This window comes from Tachyglossus aculeatus, chromosome 10 (genome assembly GCF_015852505.1).
Source record: "Tachyglossus aculeatus isolate mTacAcu1 chromosome 10, mTacAcu1.pri, whole genome shotgun sequence".
In the NCBI taxonomy this organism is placed as follows: Eukaryota; Metazoa; Chordata; class Mammalia; order Monotremata; family Tachyglossidae; genus Tachyglossus; species Tachyglossus aculeatus.
Window position 1 is genome coordinate 55,041,446 of NC_052075.1, and position 17,135 is coordinate 55,058,580.

The 17,135-nt window shown below is 46.6% G+C and overlaps 1 protein-coding gene across 5 annotated transcripts in view; it reads right to left on the bottom strand.

Moving 5' to 3' along the window:
- Positions 1 to 1,450: 1,450 nt before the first annotated feature.
- Positions 1,451 to 17,135, bottom strand: part of ATF1 (activating transcription factor 1) — a 37,859-nt gene continuing 22,174 nt past the window's right edge. For 3 of the 5 annotated variants that reach the window (XM_038752673.1, XM_038752678.1, XM_038752676.1), the window contains 6 exons: positions 10,381 to 10,509; positions 9,195 to 9,295; positions 6,591 to 6,721; positions 4,374 to 4,556; positions 4,060 to 4,219; positions 1,451 to 2,924 (listed from right to left, as the gene is read on the bottom strand). In XM_038752673.1, the coding sequence (XP_038608601.1) occupies positions 2,780 to 2,924; positions 4,060 to 4,219; positions 4,374 to 4,556; positions 6,591 to 6,721; positions 9,195 to 9,295; positions 10,381 to 10,509 (849 nt within the window). In that variant the 3' untranslated portion in view covers positions 1,451 to 2,779. Of the gene's footprint in view, positions 2,925 to 4,059; positions 4,220 to 4,373; positions 4,557 to 6,590; positions 6,722 to 9,194; positions 9,296 to 10,380; positions 10,510 to 14,760; positions 15,166 to 16,804; positions 16,835 to 17,135 lie in introns of those variants that run through there. The other 2 variants (XM_038752674.1, XM_038752677.1) reach the window with 2 other exon arrangements.

Here is a 17,135-nt window from a genome sequence, read left to right on the forward strand (position 1 = left end):
CCCAGCGCTTAGAACAGTGCTTTGCACATAGTAAGCGCTTCTCTGGGCCTCAGTGACCTCATCTGGAAAATGGGGATGAAGACTGCGAGCCCCCCGAGGGACAACCTGATCACCTTGTAACCTCCCCAGCGCTTAGAACAGTGCTTTGCACATAGTAAGCGCTTCTCTGGGCTTAATTAAGCTTAATAAGCGCTTAATAAATGCCATTATTATTATTATTCTGTTACCTCATCCGCTAAATGAGGTAAACTTTCAGAATGGAAACTAGGACTTTTTCCCGTGCACTTTTAACAGGGGAGCGCCACCTGGTGGAACACTTGGAAAGAGCGCCTCGACTTTAAACGCCTCAACATCATCAATGCTATTTTAAAAAGCTTTTTTGATGGTAATTTTTTTTGGGGAAATGGTATTTGTTAAGCGCTTACTCTGTGCCAGGCACTGCACCAAGCACTGGGGTAGATACAAGCTAATTACCTTGTATCTACCCCAGTGCTTAGAACAGTGCTTGGCACATAGTACTTAAATACCATTATTATTATAATGGTATTTATAATTTAGTATAATTACAATATTGTTAATCATTACTAATATAATTATTATAGTTATCATTAACATTGTTAATTATTACGGTAATAATAATATACTATAATTAATATAATGTTAACAATAAACTATTAGTAATACAATGTTAATATACTATTATTAATGCAATGTTAATATACTATTATTAATACAATGTTAATATGCTATTATTAATATAATGCTAATAATATACTATTAATACAATGTTAATATGCTATTATTAATATAATGTTAATGATATACTATTATTAATACAATGTTAACATACTATTATTAATACGTTAATATACTATTATTATGTTAATAATATACTATTATTAATATAATGTTAATAATATATTATTAATGTATTATAATGATATTTGTTAAGCACTTACTATGTTCACAGCACCGTTCTAAGCGCTGGGGAGGTTACAAGGTGATCATGTTGTCCCATGGGGGGCTCTCAGTCTTCATCCCCATTTTACAGATGAGGGAACTGAGGCACAGAGAAGTGAAGTGACTTGCCCACGGTCACACAGCAGACAAGTGGCAGAGCAGGATTAGAATCCAGGTCCCTCTGACTGCCAGGCCTGGGCTCTACCCATTAAGCCATGCTGCTTCTAGTACAGTGCCTGGCACATATTAGGCACTTAATACCATTTAGAAAAAAAAAAACCATTTACCAACTGTTGTATTATTATCCTTCTCATAACCGGGCAAGGCCTGAACAAGGCCGAAGTCTCCCAAAAGACGAAAACGACACTTCAACCGTCGCGAAGACGACTGTCTCTTCCCTCCGACGTAGTCGTCCTTTCCCGGCGTCCATCCCGGCCTGGAGCCGTCTGCGGATCCCGCGTCCCGTGTGTTACACACCCGGCAGCCTCGATCGTGTCAAAAAGGCCCTTTAATTTTGCAGGCGCAACACAAAATAGTACAGAGTGGGAACAGCATTTTTGCAGTAAATTCAGAAGTGCGTACGGCTTAGAGTACAGAAAACACAGGTAGAGGTTGGAAATTTAAGTCGATTGCAAATGCGCTCAGAGATTCGCCCGTGATTCAGAAAGATTTGCTACTCAGAAAACCTTACTCCCCAGTAAAAATATAAAATCGATCATCTGAGACACAAAATAGTTTACTAAAAGAACCGTGGAAACGGATAAAATACGCTTGAAAATGCCATTTAAATTGTATAAGGATTAGCTATAAAAATACAGTCTCTTCCTACAAAGGGACCATTCATAGCACACAAAATATCTGCTCTCTTGAAAAAATGAATGACCTTGCTCTTCTTAAAAATGACATCAGATCCCGATTAGAAAACCCTTCTGGAAAAATGCTCTAATAGGCATTTTGAGCCTAGTTTTTTTTTAAAAAAAGTTCTCCATCAAGGTCTTTCAGAGTCTTGTAAACTTTCTATCCTTCCCAAGGTTCGAAACAGAATAAGAATCCAGATTCAGTCGCATTTAAACAGCAGCACGCAAGTCACTATGGATTTACAGAAAATCCTCACACAAGGGAACCCCCCCAAAAAAACTGATTAAAATAAGAAGTTTGAAAACCTATTGTACAGCTCTTCTCATTTTGATTATTAACTATCTGAAATTCCCTTTTGAAACTTTTCACACTTAGTTCTTGTGCCTTCCGCTCATATCACCTAAATTCGATCCACACGGCAAACTTTTTTTGTTTTTTTTTTTTTAGACAAAAAAACACAGTCTTAAAAACAGGACAGTTGATCAAAGAATACATAATTTATACATTTAGCAAAGAATCCTTTTTTCTGTTTTTTTTTCTACACTTACCATTCAAGTTTATTGGCAGAAAAAGAAACCCATATATTTACAAATATAAACCAACAAAGAAAACAGTCAGAAATGAAAATATTTACTGGTATATACTGTAGGATGATGATAAATTTGCATCAGTGGGTTCCATATCATCTGCCACCCTTTAATAACCGACAGCGATTATTATTTTTTTAAAAAATCAAACTGCAAATCTCACTCCGGTATGAAAATAGTCACGTCCTGTTTGTCTTGAGGTTTCCTTGTTTCCTTTTGTACTGTGTGGCCAACATCTTGTAAATAAAATCTTTTAGTCTTTAAATCTAGTAAAAAAAAAATTTCACTTTTGACCTTTCATTTATAAAGCTCCATATAAAAACAAAATCCACCTGATCTTTAGGCAAGTCCGCAAAAATATCTTATTCTCTGCTTTACACATTTTTATTGCAGTAGGCATCTTTCAAAGTTTTTAACTCTTCTATTAAAGTTTTGTTTTGGTTTTCCAGGACCGCGACTCGGTTTTCCAGACACTTGACGTACTCCTTCTTCTTTCTCCGGCACTCTCGTGCGGCCTCCCTGCGGGTGAGTAGAAAAGACCGTCAGTAGTTGGGAATTGGGTTCAAGTCCAACCAAAGTTACTGTTCGAAACATCAACAGCATCTTTCGAGCTCCTACTGCGTGGAACGTTGTAAGAGTAATAGTAATAATAATAATAATAGAACTTGTTAAGCATTTGCTATGTACCAAGCACTGTTCTAAGCACTGGGGCAGATACAAGTTAATCAGGTTGTCCCAGATGGGGCTCACATCCTTACTCTCCATTTTCTGGATGAGGTAACTGAGGCCCAGAAGTGAAATGACTTGCTTAAGGTCACACAGCAGACATGTGGTGGAGCTGGGATTAGACTCCCAAGCCCCGGCTCTATCCGCTAAACCACGCTGCTTCTCTAACGCTTGGGTGGATACGCTCCACCACTTGTCTGCTGTGTGACCTTGGGCGAGGCGCTTCACGTCATCTGTAAAATGGGGATGAAGACTGTGAATCCCCATGTGGGCCACGGACTGCGTCCAACCTGATTAGCTTGGATCTACCCCAGGCCTTAGAACAGTGCCGGGCACATAGTAAGCGCTTTACAAATACCATTTAAAAAAAAAAAAAGGAAGTGGCAAAACTTGGACTAGCAACTTGGGAAGCAGTGGGGCCCAGTGGCTCGGGAGTTGGAAGACCTGGGTTCTAATCCTGCCTCTGCCACTCGCCTGCTGGACGAGTCACTTCGCTTCTCTGGGCCTCAGTTCCCTCATCTATACAATGGAGACTCAAATCTCCTCCCTCCTATTTGAAGCAGCAGCACGGTGTAGTGGCTAGAGCCCGGGCCCGGGAATCAGAAGGTCATGGGTTCCAATCCTGGCCCCACCACTTGTCTGCTGCGTGACCTTGGGCAAGTCACTTCACTTCACTGGGCTTTAGTTACCTCATCTGGAAAATGGGGATTGAGACTGGGAGCTCCACCTGGGACAGGGACTGGGTCCAACTCGATTTGCTTGTATCTACCCCAGCGCTTAGTACAGTGCCTGGCACAAAGTAAGCGCTTAGCAAATATCATTATTATTAAAGACTGTGAGCCCCATGGGGGACAGAAACTGGGTCTAAGTGCCCAGAAGATGCCCCCCACCCCACAATTTATTCATTAGCCCGCCGATAAAGACATACCTGTTTTTCATCAGCCTTATTTCCCTCTTCAACTGGGGGTCGTCCGTCTTGGTGGTCTGAGACGACAGGGAGACGGGCGAGGTCATCACCACCGTCTGAGGGAGGGAGGTGGTGGTCGGGGTAGTGCGGATCTGGAAAGTCTGCATGTCCCCGGAGGCGGCTGGTCCGTCGGCGGGAGGAGAGGTATGAATGGGGGGACAAAAAAAACAACAAAATTTGGGGGATCAGGTCGGGGGATCCCATCTGGGCCCATTTGGAGAACGTCCGCGAAATCGGAAGCCCTCAGGCGGGTAGTCGAGCGCGAAGATACTCACTCTGCACGACCACCTGGTTGCTGGGGACGAGGATCTGCTGGCCGTCGGACGTCTGGGCGTACTGGAGGATGGTGGTCCCTTGCTGAGCGCTGCCGGCGTTAGCCATCGTTAAGGTGGGCAGGCCCTGCACCCCGTCGGCCCCCGGACTGGCCAGCTGCAGAGTCCCATTGGGGGCGATGGCAACTTGGAGGAGAGCAGGGCGTTAGGTCGCTTACTTTTCTCTGTCTGTCACCCCCTCTAGACCGTAAAGCTCGTCATGTCTATTATACTGCCACACTGTCTTTTCCAAAGTGCTTAATACGGTAAGCGCTCAATAAATTCGAATGATGGCTTTGCGGCTCCTCACGGGTCTACCCTGAGCCTCCCACGAGGACTCATCCCTCCTTTCCTCTTCTCCCACTCCCTTCTGAGTCGCCCTTTAATTCTTCCCCCCATCCAGCCCCACAGCACTTATGTCCATACCTCTAATTTATTTCTATTAACGTCGGCCCTTTGTATCGTAAGCTCATTCTGGGCAGGGAATGTATAATCATAATAATGGCAGTTATTAAGCGCTTACTATGTGCAAAGCACTGTTCTATCCTATTTTATTTTGTTGGTATGTTTGGTTCTGTTCTCTGTCTCCCCCTTTTAGACTGTGAGCCCACTGTTGGGTAGGGACTGTCTCTATGTGTTGCCAATTTGTACTTCCCAAGTGCTTAGTACAGTGCTCTGCACATAGTAAGCGCTCAATAAATACGACTGATTGATTGATTGATTGTTCTAAAGCACTGGGGCAGTTACACGGGGATCAGTTTGTCCCACAGGGGGCTTACAGTCTTCATCCCCATTTTACAAATGAGATAACTGAGGCACAGAGAAGTCAAGTGACTTGCCCAAAGTCACACAGCTGACAACTGGCGGAGCCGGGCTTTGAACCCATGACCTGTGACTCCAAAGCCCGTGCTCTTTCCACTGAGCCACGCTGCTTCTCTATCTGTATCTGTCCTATTGTCCTCTCCCAAGCTCTGCACACAGTAAGCCCTCAATAAATAGGAATGACTGACTGACTCCTGGCCCATCTGCAGGGGCCAACTCCGGGTTAGAAAACAAAAAGAAAACCCTTTCCAGAGGGTGAATTGTGGCGCACTTTCTCTGGGACAGTTGCTCAGTCCCATTCTCAACTTGGAAAATGCCGAAAGACCTAGTTGCCTTTTATCCCAGAGGACAAATGTGGAAAAGGACACGGAGGGAAAAAATAAAACAAACTCCTTCTCGTCCCCCTCCAGACACAGAAGAGCAAATGATGATGATGATGATGGTATTTGTTAAGCGCTTACTATGTGCAAAGCACTACAAGGTGATCAGGTTGTCCCATGGGGAGCTCACAGTCTTAATTCCCATTTTACAGATGAGGTCACTGAGGCACAGAGAAGTGAACAAATAATTCTATTTATTTTATTTTGTTAGTATGTTTGGTTTTGTTCTCTGTCTCCCCCTTTTAGACTGTGAGCCCACTGTTGCGTAGGGACTGTCTCTATATGTTGCCAATTTGTACTTCCCAAGCGCTTAGTACAGTGCTCTGCACATAGTAAGCGCTCAATAAATACGATTGATGATGATGATGATGAAGTGACTGGCCCAAAGTCACACAGCCGATAAGTGAATGCTCCCTAAGTGAACTCCAGGAAAAAGCATATCGTCATCGGCTTGGGATGTTTGTGGCATCCAGACCTCACCCTGACATAAGGGAAGCAGCCTGGCGTGGTGGATAGAGCCCGGGCCTGGGATGACACGGGTTCTAATCCCGGCTCCGCCACTTGTCTGTCGTGTGATCTTGGGCAAGTTACTTCATCATCATCAATCGTATTTACTGAGCGCTTACTGTGTGCAGAGCACTGTACTAAGCGCTTGGGAAGTCCAAGTTGGCAACATATAGAGACAGTCCCAACCCAACAGTGGGCTCACAGTCTAAAAGTTACTTCACTTCACACTGGGCCTAAGTTACCTCATCTGGAAAATGGGGACGGAAACAGTGAGCCCCACAGAGGACGGGGACGATGTTCAATTCGATTTGCTTGAATCCACCCCAACGCTTAGAACGGTGCCTGGCACATAGTAAGCGCTTAAATACCACCATCATTGTTATTACTATGGGTGCGCTCCTTGCCACCAAAGGGTGGGTGATGGCAGGAGCCGAACAAAAGCGCAGCTGGCCGGCCCACTCCACGGACGTACTGTACTGTCCGGTGCTCGTCTGGTAGATAGGAGTTGAGACAGACATAGACGTCACGGAGGAAACGGCCGCGTTCTCTCCGTCTCCTTTCCTGTCCCTCGTGTCTTCCGAAGAGAGATCTTTCAAAATTTTCCTGCGGGAAACAGGGCCCAGGTTAATTGGAGGACGAACACTTCTGTACGTGTAGTTCGTTTATTTCTATTCATGTCCTGTCTCCCCCTCTATAGACTGTCAGCTCTTTGTGGGCAGGGAATGCGTCTGTTTAGTGTTCTATCATCCCAAGCGCTTAGTACAGTGCTCAGCACACAGTGAGCGCTCAATAAATACGACAGCGAATGAGCAAAGTGCGTGAGGCGGCTGGTGGGCTCCTCCCTCAATCAGTCGTATTTAATGAGTGCTTAGTGTGTGCAGAGCACTGTTCTAAGTACTTGGAAGAGGGCGATTCTAGACTGTGAGCCCACCTTTGGGTAGGGACCGTCTCTATATGTTGCCAACTTGTACTTCCCAAGCGCTTAGTACAGTGCTCTGCACACAGTAAGCGCTCATTAAATACAATTGATTGATTGATTGATTAATACAACAGAATTAGTGGATACGCTCCCTACCCGGGACGAGCTGACAGTTCAGAGGACTTAGAAAACCGCTTTCTGGACCTCAACTCGCCCACATATCACTTTTTTTTTTTTAACAGTATTTGTTAAGCACTAACTATGTGCCAGGCACTGCACTAAATGCTGGTGGCGGGGGTAGATTCAAGCTAATAAGGTTGGGCACAGTCCCTGTCCCACATGGGGTTCGCGGTCTTACCCCCCATTTTCCAGATGAGGTAATTGAGGCCTAGAGAAGTAATAATAATAATAATAATGATGGTATTTGTTAAGTGCTTACTATGTGCAAAGCACCGTTCTAAGTGCTGGGGGGATACAAGGTGATCAGGTTGTCCCACAGTCTTAATCCCCATTGTACAGATGAGGGAACTGAGGCCCAGAGAAGTTAAGTGATTTGCCCAAAGTCACACAGCTGACAATTGGTGGAGCCGGAATTTGAACCCATGAACCCAAGTAAAGTGCCAGGCCCAAGTTCTCCCAGCAGACAAGTGGCGGAGCCGGGATTAGAACCCAGGTCCTCCTGACTCCCGTGCCCTGGGTTCTAGCCGGTAGGCCGTCTGAAACCTGACTGTCCTCCAACTCTATAAAGGAGCCACATCGCTCCCAAAATACCAGCGGGGCCTTCAACCTGCACTTGGCCACTGTCTGGCGAGCCAGCAAAATCTTGGCGAACCCCACCGTTTGCGGGGGTGGGGTCCTGGGAAATGTCAGCGTGTTTCCACTGGGTATTCATCCCGCTGAAGAAGGAGACTGCCCTTCGGCCAATTGGCGCTCCTTCGCCCATAGTCTCATCCCGACTGGCTCGGTGCAAAATAACGGGAATGTGTCAGGACTCATTATCCTTCTGACCTGACTACCTGCCTTGGGAATTCCTGCCCGGGTGTGTCAGTAAGTCTCACCGTTCACACGTGGGGAGCAGCCTGGGACCCAAAAGCCCTGGGTTCTAATCCTAGCTCCGCCACTCGCTCGCCGGATGACCTTGGGCCATCCGGCCCCTTGAGCCCCTTCTTTCCTCTCCCCCTCGTCCCCCTCTCCATCCCCCCGTCTTACCTCCTTCCCTTCCCCACAGCACCTGTATATATGTATATATGGTTGTACATATTTATTACTCTATTTATTTATTTATTTATTTATTTATTTATTTATTTTACTTGTACATTTCTATTTTGTTGGTATGTTTGGTTCTGTTCTCTGTCTCCCCCTTTTAGACTGTGAGCCCACTGTTGGGTAGGGACTGTCTCTATGTGATGCCAATTTGTACTTCCCAAGCGCTTAGTACAGTGCTCTGCACATAGTAAGCGCTCAATAAATACGATTGATTGATTGATTGATTGGGCCAGTCACTTCGTTTCTCTGGGCTTCGGTTTCCTCATCTATGAAATGAGGATTAAGACCGGGAGCCCCGTGTGGAACAGGGAATGTGTCCAACCCGATTACCTTGCATCTACCCCAGCGCTCAGTACAGTGCCTGGCACAAAATAAGCGCTTAGCACTTACCACGATTATTGTGAGTCACAGAAGTCGGCAAAAGCTCAATTAGAAAACCAGAAAGTTTCCCTCTAAAATAAGATAGTAGCATGCTGGAAAGGGACCCTCCTTGAACATGTGAAATTCCTCCAGTGGGATTTTTTCCTGCCAGCCTTCCTGACTGGCAGAAGATAATCATTAGGGCATTTGTTAAGCACTTACTATGTGCCAGGCACTGTACTAAGCGCTGGGGTGGATACGAGCAAATCGGTTTGGGCACAGTCCCTGGCCCACATGGGGCTCTCAGTCTCGATCCCCATTTTAAAGATGAGGGAACTGAGGCCCAGAGAAATGAACTGACTTCACTTCAGTGGTCAGTGATGCGAAGACGTGCCCAGGGCGATGCTCCTGGTGGGCTCTGTTAACACAGGCTGGCCCCCGGGCCCCTCGGCCCAGCAGCAGGCCCCCTTGGGGGGGTCTCCCCCCTGCCACACTGGCTATCGGCCGGTGACAGCAGGGCACCACACTCACCTGTAAGAAGGGCGCCGGGCTAGGATTCCTCGTGCTTTCTGGGAAGAGCCTATGCTGTCCGACGAATCCTGAGAATCCTCACTCTCCGACAAGGACGACCCCTAGGACGGGAACCTCCGGTCAACACCACTGAACCCGGCCGGACGGTTCGGATCTCCGGCGGCTCAAATCCACCGGGCTCGGGCCCGACGTCCATGGGGAAAGCCGGGCCCGGTCCTCCGTCCACACCACCTTCGGCCGGGATGCCCCAGAGCGGACCCGGCTAACCCCATTAACCATGGTACTTGTTAAACACCATGTGCCAAGCACTGTTCTAAGCACTGGACTGCAACTCCAACTCCCTCATCACCCCAGCTTGCCAACCGTTGCGTCTTTATTGGGTTAAGGGGCTCGGGAGCTCCAAATCAATCCATTTATTGAGCGCTTACTGGGTGCAGAGCACTGTACTAAGCGCGTGGCAGCGAATACAATATAACAACCGACGCATTCCCTGACCTCAGCAAGAACCGGGAAGGAGCCTCCGAGCCGGAAATGAAGCCGGCTGTGTTTGAGCCCAGGCGCTGGGACGACGACAACGACGGATGGGGAAATAACACATTTAGCGATTGTCAAAACATGGAAGATGCAGGCCCGCCCGGGAGCTGGGGAGCTTTTCCCCAGCCGCTCCGGCTCCGGTCTGGAAGTTTCTCTAGGGAAATAATGACTCAATGTCTCCATTCCCCGCTTGAAGGCCGGAGTTCCATCTTACCTGGCCCCAAACCCCCAGAGGCCCTTAAAGCCAGCTCCTTGCCCACCCACCTCCCCTGCCTTAGGCCTTCAATCAATCAATCGTATTTATTGAGCGCTCACTGTGGGCGGAGCACTGTACTAAGTGCTTGGGAAGTACAAGCTGGCAACATATAGAGACAGTCCCTACCCAACAGTGGGCTCCCAGTCTAGAAGGGGGAGACAGAGAACAAAACCAAACATACTAACAAAATAAAATAAATAGAATAGATAGGTACAAGTAAAATAAATAAATGAAGTCGGCTGGGACCCGGGACTTTTGGAGGAAAGTTTCCGACAGACTCGGTTCTTCCCTCAGTCCACTCACCCGCTAGCCCACGCTGCTTCCCCCGCCGACACCAAATGTACGGGAACCCACTGGAGGCGAAGGGGTGGGATCCCTCACCCGGCCCCCGGTTACCTGCACGGTCTGCGCCTGCGGAGAATGGATGACGGACGAGGAGAGAGCCGTCTGGATGACCCCCTGGACGTGAACTTGCTCTCCAGGCAGCTGCACGACCGTCATTGGCACGGCTCCTCGGAGCGACATCTACGGACCGAACCAAAGTCTCTTAGGCCATCAATCAACCAACCGGTGGTACTCCCCGGGTCTCTACGGTCAGTAGGGCACTATGCTAAGCGCTACTGAGAGCTCACCTCCTCCAGAAGGCCTTCCCAGACTGAGCCCCCTCCTTCCTCTCCCCCTCGTCCCCCTTCCATCCCCCCATCTTACCTCCTTCCCTTCCCCACAGCACCTGTATATATGTATATATGTTTGTACAGATTTATTACTCTATTTATTTATTTATTTATTTTACTTGTACATATCTATTCTATTTATTTTATTTTGTTAGTATGTTTGGTTTTGTTCTCTGTCTCCCCATTTTAGACTGTGAGCCCACTGTTGGGTAGGGACTGTCTCTATATGTTGCCAATTTGTACTTCCCAAGTGCTTAGTACAGTGCTCTGCACATAGTAAGCGCTCAATAAATACGATTGATGATGTACATATTTATTACTCTATTTATTTATTTATTTATTTTACTTGTACATATCTGTTCTATTTATTTTATTTTGTTAGTATGTTTTGGTTTCGTTCTCCGTCTCCCCCTTTTTAGACTGTGAGCCCACTGTTGGGTAGGGACTGTCTCTATATGTTGCCAACTTGTACTTCCCAAGTGCCTAGTACAGTGCTCTGCACACAGTAAGTGCTCAATAAATACGATTGATTGATTGATTGATTGATTGATTGGGAAGAGCCCGAAAGCAATAGGGCATGAGGGACACCCTCTCTCCCCCGCCCCGCCACAAAGAATCGACCACCGGCGCCGAATGCCTCCTTTTTTGCAGCTGAGCTTCGGGTATGCTTCTTTTGTCAGAACAATACTGCCAAGGCAGTCTAGATAGAGGCTGGAAGAATGGCAACTTTCCCACAGGGGAAAAATCCATGGGGGCTGTTTCAGATGACACCTGAACCCTAAAAGCAAACCTGCAGGGAATGACCGAGCACCCCCCTCAACTGGTCAGAGACCACCCCTCCGGTGCAGAGACACAAATGTATAGCACAGTTGAGATTTGTTTTCAGGCTACAAAAAACAACTTATCTGTCACCAAGACTGATATTTAAGCACATCTACTCACCCGCAGACAGCTCTTGCTGCCTCTCTTTCTGTATTTTTGGTTTTTTTTTTTTTCCCAACCAGAAAAGTGCCCTTCCCCTCTGGAGGGTGGCAGTGGTAATAAGGACACTGCAAAACGCTCAGCTTAGCTTTGCTCGGTGCTGAGTGAAATGCTCGCTGGATACCGGGAACGCCTTGACGCGCTAAACTTTGTTATAAATGCTGACTTCGCCCAGGTGCTTTGGCGACATCTTAACAGAGTGCTGTGTTTTCCCCTTTCCTTTTCTTTCCCAGGGTGGGCGGGCAGTGACTACCAGCTTCGCACACCAAGGCATCCGCAAACGGGGTGCTGGGTGGCGGGGGGAGGCAAAGAGGTGGCAAATAAATAATAATAATAATAATGGCCCACTGTTGGGTAGGGACTGTCTCTATATGTTGCCAATTTGTACTTCCCAAGAGCTTAGTATAGTGCTCTGCACATAGTAAGCGCTCAGTAAATACGATTGATGATGAATGGCATTTATTAAGCGCTTACTATGTGCAAAGCACAAGATGTGGGGCCTCACCCTCCCCTAGATTATCAACTGACAAAGCTCGGAGCCTGAAGGAGGTGAGAACAAGGAGATCAATCATCATCATCCCTGTTTTTGCCTGCTCGTTGAGGATGACTTCCTCCCCAAGGGATCCCCCAAGGGATTAGTGCCTCTCTAAGGGCCCAAATTCCCCTCTGAAGGAAGACAATGCACAGGCCTGGACCCTTCTCAAATGGGAGGCAACCGGAGTGCCTCTGGGAATGAGGGAAGCATGCACTCTGTGTGTGTGTTCTTTCTTTTAAATGGTATGTTAAGTGCTCACTATGTCCAGTGCCTACTGTAAATACAAGCTAAACAGGGGGTATTCTAATTTGGGAAAGAAAATGGGCCTTCGGGTGTGTTTGCATGTAGACTGAGCCCCTTCCTTCCTCTCCCCCTTGTCCCCCTCTCCATCCCCCCCATCTTACCTCCTTCCCTTCCCCACAGCACCTGTATATATGTCTGTACATATTTATTACTCTATTTATTTATTTTATTTGTACCTATCTATTCTATTTATTTTATTTTGTTAGCTTGTTTGGTTTTGTTCTCTGTCTCCCCCTTTTAGACTGTGAGCCCACTGTTGGGTAGGGACTGTCTCTACCAATTTGTTGCCAATTTGTACTTCCCAAGCGCTTAGTACAGTGCTCTGCACATAGTAAGCGCTCAATAAATACGATTGACGATGATGATGGAAAAGAGAAGGGGGCTCCAAGAGAGGGAGAGGGAGAGGGAGAATATATGTGTGTGTGTATTAATGTGGGAAAGTGGTCTCTGAGTGTGTGTGGGGGGGTATGCTGATTTGGAAAAGAAAAGCAGCGTGTATATGTGTGTGTATGTGTGTCCCCGAATCTGGAAAGAAAAGGGGTCTCCAGTTGTGTGTGTTCGTGTTTTCTAACTTGGGAAAGAAAACTGGCCTCCAAGCTGAAGAAATCAAAATATGCGGGTGGGTGTGACCTCCCATCCCAGAAGGAACATTTTAAGTTCACGCAGCCCGAATCCTCGCTACAAGAGTGGGTACTTAGAACAACCTGGAAATATTAAAACTGCCCTTGATTACCCGGCCAAATTCCAGGCCATTTTAGGGCAGCCACCAGAGCCGACCGATCAATCGTATTTATTGAGCGCTTACTGTGTGCAGAGCACTGTACTAAGCGCTTGCTGACTGATGGGCAATGGATACCCCCATTTACCAGGGAATGTGAGCTTATTGCCCGAGAAATTCAACCAGAGCCAAGGACCACCTGGGGATCAGCTTTGCTCCTGAATTCAGCCCTAGGGTTTTTTTTTTTTTAGAGGTATTTGTTAAGTGCTCACTATGTGCCAGGCACTGTACTAATCAGGTTGGACACAGTCCCTGTTCCACATAGGGCTCCCAGTAAAAATCAAATACAAAAAAACATTTTACAGGTGAAGTGACTGAGGCCCAGAGAAGTGAAGTGACTCGCCCGAGGTCACACAGCAGCAGACAGGTGGTGGAAGTGGGATTAGACCCCGGGTCCTTCGGTCTCCCAGGCCCAGGCTCTATCCACTAGGCCACAGTGCTCTTCTACTTGTCTCCGCCACTTGTCAGCTGTGTGACTTTGGGCAAGTCCCTTAACTTCTCTGTGCCTCAGTTACCTCATCTGTAAAAATGGGGATGAAGACTGTGAGCCCCCCTTGGGACAACCTGGTCACCTTGTAACCTCCCCAGCGCTTAGAACAGTGCTTTGCACATAGTAAGCGCTTAATAAATGCCATCATTATTATTATTATCATTTGAACACTCAGTAGAGATTCCAACTGGATCACCTCTGGCAAAGAGCCGGCTACACTCTCCCTGCTCACCAGTTCCTCTGCCCTTTAGGATGAAGCCCTCTATTTTATTCTCTCCCAGCGCTTACTACAATGCATGTGGTAGGTGCTTAATAAATACTATTATTATCATTAATTATTTTATTATTAGCATTATAATAATAGTTATTATAATATAATAATAGTATTATTAGTATATAATATCGTATATATACTATATATAATATATTAGTATATAATATAATAATAATAGTATTATTATTACTATTACTATGACTAAGAGCCACATGATCAAGTATCTTCCTTTTTAGCTTGCCAGTGAGGGAACTGTGGGTAGACGGGGGCTGGATTATTACATCTATTATTATTCCGCCTTTCTCTCTGTCACCCGACACCTTCTCTTAGAAGGAAATTCTGGTTGCCGGAATGATCTGTCGTCTCAAAGTCCTGTCGGTTACTTCCCTGTCCCCTAAATCCTGCCTGGTAGCTGTTTTTGGCCAGAGAAGCAGCGTGGGCCAGTGCGAAGGCAGCGGGCCTGGGTTCTAATTCCGGCTTGGCCAAATGCTTGTTGTGTGACCTTGGGCATGTCACTTTTATTTCCCCGTGCCTCAGTTCTCCTGCTCTCCCACCCACTTAGACTGTGAGCCCCATATGGGACGGGGACTGTGTCCAACCTCATTAATTACCCAGCGCTTAGAACAGTGTTTGGCACATAGTAAGGGCTTAACAGACACCATTTTTTTTTTTAAAAGCGTGAGTCTCCTAAAATTTCCACAACTGGTGCGTCGTTTCACGACCTCATTAATGCCAACTTACTAAAATGTTATGTTGCAGATAATGGTCTGGAATTTGCCCCTCCTGTCTCCGTTTATCCTGAATTTGCCGCAATTCGGAGAAATCGGACCAGGCTTCCACCCCTGTGGGGCATGAACCCGTCAAGAATCAGCCCAGTGTTCGGACACAACCTTTCGGGCTCTGATCCAGCTGTCAAACGGAACCAGAGGTATGTCAGCATGTGTGCTGGGTCAAAGGTCAAGACAGGGACCTCAATTCCAATTGAGGAATTGGAATTGCCTCAATCCAATCCCGTCGCCTCAATTCCAATCCCGTCGCCTCAATTCCAATCCCCCCGCTGCTTCCGCAGAGCTTCCCAGTCAGACCCCATTAATCCAACCTCGAAATCCGTCCTCTCTAAACTCGTTGTGGGCAAGGAATGTGTCTGTTTATTGTTCTCTTGTCATCATCATCATCATCAATCGTATTTATTGAGCGCTTACTATGTGCAGAGCACTGTACTAAGCACTTGGGAAGTACAAATTGGCAACATATAGAGACAGTCCCTACCCAACAGTGGGCTCACAATCTCACAGTCCTCTACCAAGCGCATAGTACAGTGGTCTGCACACAGTAAGCACTCAACAAACACAACTGGCTGACCAAAAATCCATCACCCAACAGATCTGACAAGGCGGGATACACATCCTCCAGACCTTCTGCAACGGCAGCTGCTTCTCTTCAACTCCCTCCTCCTCTCCCCAAAAGCCACCGAGCTTCTCAGTAGCCCATGGACCGAAGGATGAGCAGCACAAGAGAAGGAAGGTAAACCTCAACCCAGGTAATTCTGCTCCTGGTCAGTCCAGGACAACAGAGCCCATCCAAATCTGCACTGCTGAGAGCTCACCTCCTCCAGGAGGCCTTCCCAGACTGAGCCCCTTCCTTCCTCTCCCCCTCGTCCCCTTCTCCATCCCCCCCATCTTACCTCCTTCCCTTCCCCACAGCACCTGTATATATGTATGTACATATTTATTACTCTATTTATTTATTTATTTTATTTGTACATATCTATTCTATTTATTTTATTTTGTTAGTATGTTTGGTTTTGTTCTCTGTCTCCCCCTTTTAGACTGTGAGCCCACTGTTGGGTAGGGACTGTCTCTATATGTTGCCAATTTGTACTTCCCAAGCGCTTAGTCCAGTGCTCTGCACATAGTAAGCGCTCAATAAATACGATTGATGATGATGATGATGATGATCCAAATGATGATGATGATGGCATTTATTAAGCGCTTACTATGTGCAAAGCACTGTTCTAAGCACTGGGGAGGTTACAAAGTGATCAGGTTGTCCCGTGGGGGCCTCACAGTCTTATCTAGACTTTTCTAGACTGTGAGCCCACTGGTGGGTAGGGACTGTCTCTATATGTTGCCAATTTGTACTTCCCAAGCGCTTAGTACAGTGCTCTGCACACAGTAAGCGCTCAATAAATATGACTGACTGATTAATCCCCATTTTACAGATGAAGTAACTGAGGCTCAGAGAAGTGAAGTGACTTGCCTAAAGTCACACAGCTGACAAACGGCGGAGCCGGGATTTGAACCCATGACCTCTGACTCCAAAGCCCGGGCTCTTTCCCCTGAGCCACGCTGCTTCTCTAATGATTTGCGGTTAGAGTCCTGGACTCTAGAATTGACCCTATTTAAGAAAAATCACCTCCCTGTAGGTGATTACTGTAACTTAGTGGTCAGAGGGTCCTGGTTCGAATCCCAGCTCTGCCACTTGTCTGCTGTGTGACCTTGGGCAAGTCACTTTTCTCTGCACCTCAGTTCCCTCATCTGTAAAATGGGGACTAAGCCTGTGAGCCCCACGGGGGACAACCTGAATACCTCGTATCTACCCCACTGCTTACAACAGTGCTTGGCACATAGTAAGCACTTAACAAATACCATCATCATCATTATTATTATCTACCCAAGTGCTTAAAACAGTGTTGGCACATAAAAAGCGCTTAAATACCATTTATTATTATTATTCTTAAAGAGCAGGTTAAAGAGCTGAAAACTTGGAAGTAGTAAAAGCTTAACTTTGAGGAATATTTGAGCCGAGAAGCAGCGTGGCCTAGCAGGTGGTTCCGGTCTTGGGAGTCAGAAGAACCTAGGCTGTAATCCCAGCTCTGCCACTCGTCTGCTGGATGACCTTGGGTAAGTCACTTCACTTCTCTGGGCCTCAGTTCCCTCATCTGTAAAATGGGGATTAAAATTGTGAGCCCCATGTGGGACAGGGACTGTGTCCAACCTGATTAGCTTGTATCTACCCCAGTGGTTAGTACAGTACCTGGGACATAGTAAGCACTTAACAAATACCATAAAAAAACAACTAACCACAACAACAACAAAAAATCCATCACCATTTCC